The 6732-nt window shown below is 31.7% G+C and overlaps 1 protein-coding gene across 1 annotated transcript; it reads right to left on the bottom strand.

Annotated features, from left to right (window-relative positions):
- Positions 1 to 543: 543 nt before the first annotated feature.
- On the bottom strand, positions 544 to 6728 carry LOC105223119 (NAD-dependent histone deacetylase sirtuin-1; the record flags this gene model as incomplete). Its single annotated transcript, XM_011200746.4, has 2 exons — positions 544 to 5482; positions 5630 to 6728. Coding segments are annotated over 2 exons (2913 nt in total), but the record flags the coding sequence as incomplete, so codon positions are not given.
- Between the last annotated feature and the right edge of the window lie 4 nt (positions 6729 to 6732).

The raw sequence follows: 6732 nt of genomic DNA, 5'->3' as shown, positions 1-6732 counted from the left end.
CTTTTGTCGAAAAAAATAAACCTTTGGGAAATGGTAAAAAAAATATAATGAAATTTTTTTTACCTAAAAAATTTAACAATTTGGAAAATAACATAAAATAATTATTTTGTATACAAAGAATATATATATGTATTTTTTAATTAATTTAATTTTTTTTTACTAATTTTTTACGCAAAAAAATACACATTTTTCGCGAATTTAAAAATTTGGAAAATAGTAAATAATAATTCTTTTATGCAAAATATTTTTTTTTACGTAAAAATTTTAACAATTTTTAAAATAATATTTTACATACCAAATATTTTTTTTACTTAAAAAAATTTGATAATTTTGAGAAATACTAAAAATAATCACTATATAAAAAATATATCTTTTTTAATTGATTTTTTTCTCTGATGCAACTAAAAGTATACAATATATATTTTTTTCTGAATAAGATCAATTAAATTAAAATGCTTTCTAATTAATACTTATTGGAATCAAATAAATCTGCAAAATTACACAATTTGTATTAAAAACGCAGCTTTTTTGCATTAAACTTTAATTTTATATATGTAAATTTGTATGTGTGTAAATTTTTTTCTTCTTAGTAATTCTCTCTTCAGACGCAGCCAACTAAGACTACATGCCTCTTGACTTTGCCGCTGCGCGATTTTGCGTTTTGCAATTTTTGTAAGTTCTGTAAACTATTTGCTTAGAGAATTTGTTAAAAGCTCTTAAATATCATTATAATCAACTTTATTTTGCGCTAAGTTCTGCATTGCAATGCTGTTTTTCTTTATAATCTTTTGACTTGCTTTAATTAGTTTCTATTTTAATTTTGTTTTGCTTGATTTAAAAGTTTTAAGTGTAAAATTTTGCTCTTATATGTACTTTTTAACTATAATTATATATTTTTCATTATTTTTTATAAATAGTAAATAAAAATCAAAGTTAAATTATATATATTATACATAAATTATTGTTTAGCTCAATCTGCGTATACACATAAATATGTTTATATGTATATTTTACGCAGCTCATTAGTTACAGTAAAGTTTATAATATTGGCGACCATATTAAATGTAAAAAATGCCACCACGCCGTCACACATGCGCAGATCTGCGTGACGTTATGCTTTCTCTTTTAGGTAATTGCATTTGAAGTGGAATATTTTCTTTGAAATTTTTTTAAATATTTGTGTTTTCGTTTTTTGAATTGTATATTTCATGTTTTTATGTTTTTTTTTTACAACAAATAACGTTTTTAACGCAATCCATGCTTTCATAATAGGATATTGAACTTAATTTAATAATAAATATTCATACGGAACGGTTAAACCTAAAAAATATCTTTATTTATATTTATTTATTTACATTTCTTTATTTGCTTTATTTTTTGTTTTTTGCATACAGGGTTGTATGAAAACAAATTTGTGCTTTTTGTTACGTCTAGTTAATTTTTTATTCATAGAATATATTTGTTTTCAGTACCCTAAGTTTAAATATACATATGTATGTATGTATGCATACATTTAAGCCGGTGTCTTTACATATTTCATTTTTCTATATATCTACATACTTCAAAAATTACATAATCGTCGAAAATATTAATTTTACTTCAAGTGCGTTTTTTATGTACATGTGTATTTAGGATTTGATAGTGTTTATTTCGACACAAAATCGTCTTGATATTGAAATGAAAGCAAGTTATGTAAAGTAATTGAAGAATAGACTGCTGTAAACCGTTAGAATATTATATTAGCATTTTGTATATACTATGTATGCATAAATATATAATAAAAATTAAATATTATATATGCCAATTCTTTAGAAAAGTTTAAATATTTTGGAGTAAATATATGTATGTAATGTTAAAAATACATGTTAAGCCACTTCCAAGTAATAAATTTATATACTAATTTTAAATAGCCTGTTTTCGCTCTACGAAAATGCAAGATATAGTTTCGTTAAATTTATTTATTTTTCAATGCAAGTCAAAGACCAAATACAAACTGTGTGATCCACACACCCATTAAGTAAAAAATTGTAAAAATTTCGTAATGCTTTGGACATAATTGAATTTTGAGTTGGATACGACAAGAGTTGGGAAGAAGAGGTCTCAGAATATTAAAAAAAAAGAACTAAAATATATAAATATTAATAAAAAAACATAAAAAATTAATATAATAAAATAAATAAAAGATAACTAATATAAAATTAAATTAAAAAATTTCAAAAAAAAAATTTAAAACTACAAAATAAAAAAATTAAAAAATAAAATAAATTTTGTTTCACTCCAACCACGGCTACTTGAAATAAATTATGTTACATAAAATAATCACAAAAGAATAACAAAATATGGGACAAAATTTACGATTTAAATAAAAAAATAAAATTATAGACTAACAAAATATTGGTAATAAAGTAAAAAAAAATTAAAAAAAAATGCGAAGATTTGAATAAAATTGGTTTCGAAACATTGAAAAAATAAAAATAAAGAAAAAAAATTTAAAAATGCGAACATTCGAATAAAATTGGTTATTGGTTTTGAAATATTAAAAAAAAATTTCAAAACCAAGAAACATAAAAAAAATTCAAAACACTTAAAATATAGAAAAAGCCTTTTTGTCTGCGACTTAAAATTTTATTTTTCTTATTTCAATTTAGTTCAAGTGTCGTGTTTGAAAAAAGCTTTTCTCGTAGAAAATTTCATAAACGTAAACTAAAAACAAAATAAAATAAAGTAATTTAAAAAACGTATTTAAAAATTTTTGATAAATTAATAACCAAAAATAATAATGAAAAATCAAAATTTAAAATTTAAATAATACAGGTGTATACATATATTTCAAGTATGATTAGCTATAAAAATTTTCACTATTTTTAATAAATAAAACAAATAACAAAAATTTTATTAAAAAAATTGATTTCCGAATTTTCTGTAGTAAAAAACAATCCGAAAAAAGGATCTATATATATTTTTTTTCTTTTTTTTGGAAATCATTACAAATGCTGCGCAAAAATAATCCGAACAGTTAAGCAAAATAATGTAAACATTTTTAATTCAATATTACACAATAAGAGCGCTATTAAATAATTTTATATGTATAGCATTCAAGTCAATACGTTTTTTTTTTGTTTTTGTATAAATTATGTATAAAATATAAACATGAAATGAAAAATAATGCAATATTTATAAAAACAAAAGAAAATAAAAATATTACAGTCACATATTAAGTCTGTCCAAACAGAAATTTACTTGTTTAACTATGGATATACGCGAACAAAGTGATAGTGGCATATATATTTATGCAAGACCCTTTATTGCTCAGAAGTTAGGTACGGTTTTAATAGTTGAAAATATTTGTAAAAAGCTAAATTTCATATTCCAAACAAGTCCTCATCAGCTGTTGAACTAAAGGGCAAAACAAAATCCAATAGTAATATTCACTTTACGTAAAACTTATTTGTTTAATTGGACAAGTGTCAAATGCATATATTTATGTACAGTTACAATTCTATTAAAATATAGCAAAAAAATAAATTAATTTAATTTATGCAAACATTTGTTTGTTATTGTTGTTGCTTCGTTCCCTTCCTAGCCTATTCAATTAAAGTTGCGCAAGAATAAGCCAAAGCGGTCGGTGTAAGGTCCGTTATTAGTCATACCAAAATAAATACATACACTTAATTCTGCAATGTTGTTGCTACTAATGGCGACGGCATGTTATCTGTGCTTGTACTCAGCTGTTTCATAGCAACTGCCACACTGCTTTCCACTGCACCAACACTACTTGCCGGTGTAAGAACTTTAGCCAAATCTGTAGTTTGCTCAACATCATCCACAACGGTCTTGTTATCATCTGTTGAGCGTATACGCTTAATGGGAGGCGGACTGAATACACATTTCTCATTATCACTATTACTGCTATGGCAAATGCTACCACCAATGCTTCGACTACTTTCGTTTGTGGCGGCATTTGCATAACTGTTATTGCTAAGCGTTGGCGGACATTCACAAGCTCTCTTTTGTGGTGATGGCGCGGGCGTTGGCGACACTGTCACAGCTTCGCACTTGTATGTGCTGCTTTCTGTTGTGCTGCAGGCATATGTTGTTGTAGCTGTTGATGTTGTATTATTTACGATCGCAGCTGTTTGACCAACAATTTGTACTTCCGTCTCATTGCTGTGCACTTCATGGCTGATCTTGTTGTATACCACCGGTAGCGTTTGTTTGGCGCAAATTGCGAATGCACTTGTTGTTGTTATTTCACTAACGACCTCTGCTTCCACTGATGGCGGTAAGAGTGGCGATAGTGGTCCACCATTTGCATCAATATCATCCTCATCCTCGTCGTCGTAAACATTACCGATAATGTCATTGTCCTCATCTTCGTCCTCCATATCTGACCACCACGATACTTGTGCACCTGGGAATACGTACGCTGAAACGGTGTCATGTGCATAGTAGGTGCCTTCAAGCAAACGTTCCGCTGCAGTACGGTATTTTTTGACACTGCGTCGTAGGGCAACATTTGCCGATTTATTTTCTACTAATTCATTTGACTTTTCTTGCGTAGTCTCTACCGTTGTATCTGTTGTTGCTGGTGTGGTTAGTGTGTTGTCTGCGCAGGTTGTTGTGGCGGTGTTCAAGTCTTCCAAGGTAGTTGTGCCACCACTATCACCGAAATTTGTAATTGGGGGCGGTAGTGTGCCAACGATATTGTTCGAAATAAGCGCAGAGTTTGATGAGTCGCCCAAAATACCACTGTCTTTTGACGAGTCTACGGATAAGTGCCGCGCATGCATACCGTAGGCGGTATGATGTTGGGGCTCACTCTCGCGCGCATTGAATGGTTGAAACGAACGATTTTCGAAATCCTCGGCGTCTTGGGGATCTTCTAAGTAGTCTAATGTTTCTAAATCGCTCGCTTCGTGTGTCTTTGTTAACGGATGATTAAGTTCTAATATGGTGCTCTTGATTTTCTCAATCGCTTCGTTAGCCTCACTATTTGTCACTGTAGCAACGGGTTTAGCTAGCACCATGCCAGACGATGTGGAGGATTCGAATCCGCTGTCTGAATAGGCACCAGCTGAGCGTAGCGCTATATCTGTGGATGCGCTAGACTTGACTGATTGTGTGTCCGTATCTAGCATCTGTTGGGCGTACTCTTCACTTTCATCGTTGTTTTCTTCCTCTTCTAAGGGTAAAAGTTCTTTTGATTCTTTTAATACAACATTGTCGTAGCAGATTTCTTTCCAATCGTCTCCTAAATGATGACAAAGTTGATTGATAATAACATCTGAATCTCCCAATAATTCCACATCGAATTCAAGATGATGTAATTGCTCGCGATTGATAAGTATTTGGGGAACATTAGCTGGTATTGAGCTGGGGATCAATGCTACCGGCCGCACTTTAAGTGAAGAACCTATAACAATTAGCAGGTCGCATTTATCCTTGTCACTTGCCATAACTGTGTGAAACTCCTCAGGAAGACCTGTGCAACGTGATTTGAATATTTTAAATGTAATTAGATTATAGAAGAAAATATTTAGAGCAAATATCGTATATTCAAGGAATATATTCTTTACAGAATTAAAAGAAAAACAAAGCGAATTGTCCGAAATTTCAATAGTGCACTTACCTTCGCCAAAGAAAACAATGTCTGGCTTCATTATACCATTCTCTACAAGCTGTCTTAGGTCAGCGTCAGATACAGCATCCGAAGCGTTCACACTTTGCTGCACATTCGGCTGGCAACGTCTACAGACCGGGATGCGCTGTGAGAAAATATCTTCACGAATTGCGTCAGCTGTGCACTTAACCTTGCATTTGGTGCAGGAAGCGGTCGAGAACGAACCATGACACTCAATAACATTTTTAATGCCAGCCACCTGTTCCAACGTATCGATATTTTGTGTATAATTCCGTAAGAGTTTCTGCTTTTCTTCGAGTAGTTTGATGAAGCGATGACAAGGTGATGGTTTAAATTGTCCTGGATATATTTCGCGAGCAAACTTGAAGAATGGACGTGGATCACGTGAAAAGTAGTTGATGTCAAACATAGCTTGTGGATCAGGCAAATTGGGAAAATCTTTTGCCAAACGACTGTAGATACCGTCACTAGAACGAAAGTCTGGTATGCCACAAGATACAGATACACCGGCACCAGTCAGCACAATAATATTTGTCGATTGTTGTATCAATTGTATGACATCTTCAAATGTGTTGATATAACGTAGTTTCTGGCGTCGCGGCGGTTCGGATAGCATGCTAGCCAAAATGCGCCATAGCATCATGTCATTCACACCTGGCGCTATTGGATGTGCATTGGAAGGCAACATTTGTGAAAGCAAATCACGCGGATTAGCGCCAGCATGAATTTGCTTTTGTACCCAATTAATAGGGCGTGCGCTTATTGGTTTCCATTCACGGCCGGACATATCCGATAAGCCACTCAAATCTGAATAATCCGAATCAGATGTGGAGTCGTCACTGTCCTGGGAAACATCATTATTTGTATTACCACTAAATTCTTGGGACTCCTCGTTTCCTTCCTCCACCAAATCATCATCTGTTTGATAACTGTCAGCGCCGTCATCTTCGCCATCATCATCTTCATCGTCTTCTTCATTTATACAATTGTCTTTTGTTGGCAGTTCGACAACATTCAATGGTGTTTCAATATTTGCCGCTGGAATTTCATCAGGCGAGGTAGATGCTGCTACCGCCACTGTTGCAGTTGTT

The sequence above is a fragment of the Bactrocera dorsalis genome, unplaced genomic scaffold, assembly GCF_023373825.1.
Source record: "Bactrocera dorsalis isolate Fly_Bdor unplaced genomic scaffold, ASM2337382v1 BdCtg129, whole genome shotgun sequence".
Taxonomy (NCBI): Eukaryota; Metazoa; Arthropoda; class Insecta; order Diptera; family Tephritidae; genus Bactrocera; species Bactrocera dorsalis.
The sequence above is the reverse complement of the archived record's forward strand: the minus strand, read 5'-3'. Positions and strand labels throughout refer to the sequence as shown.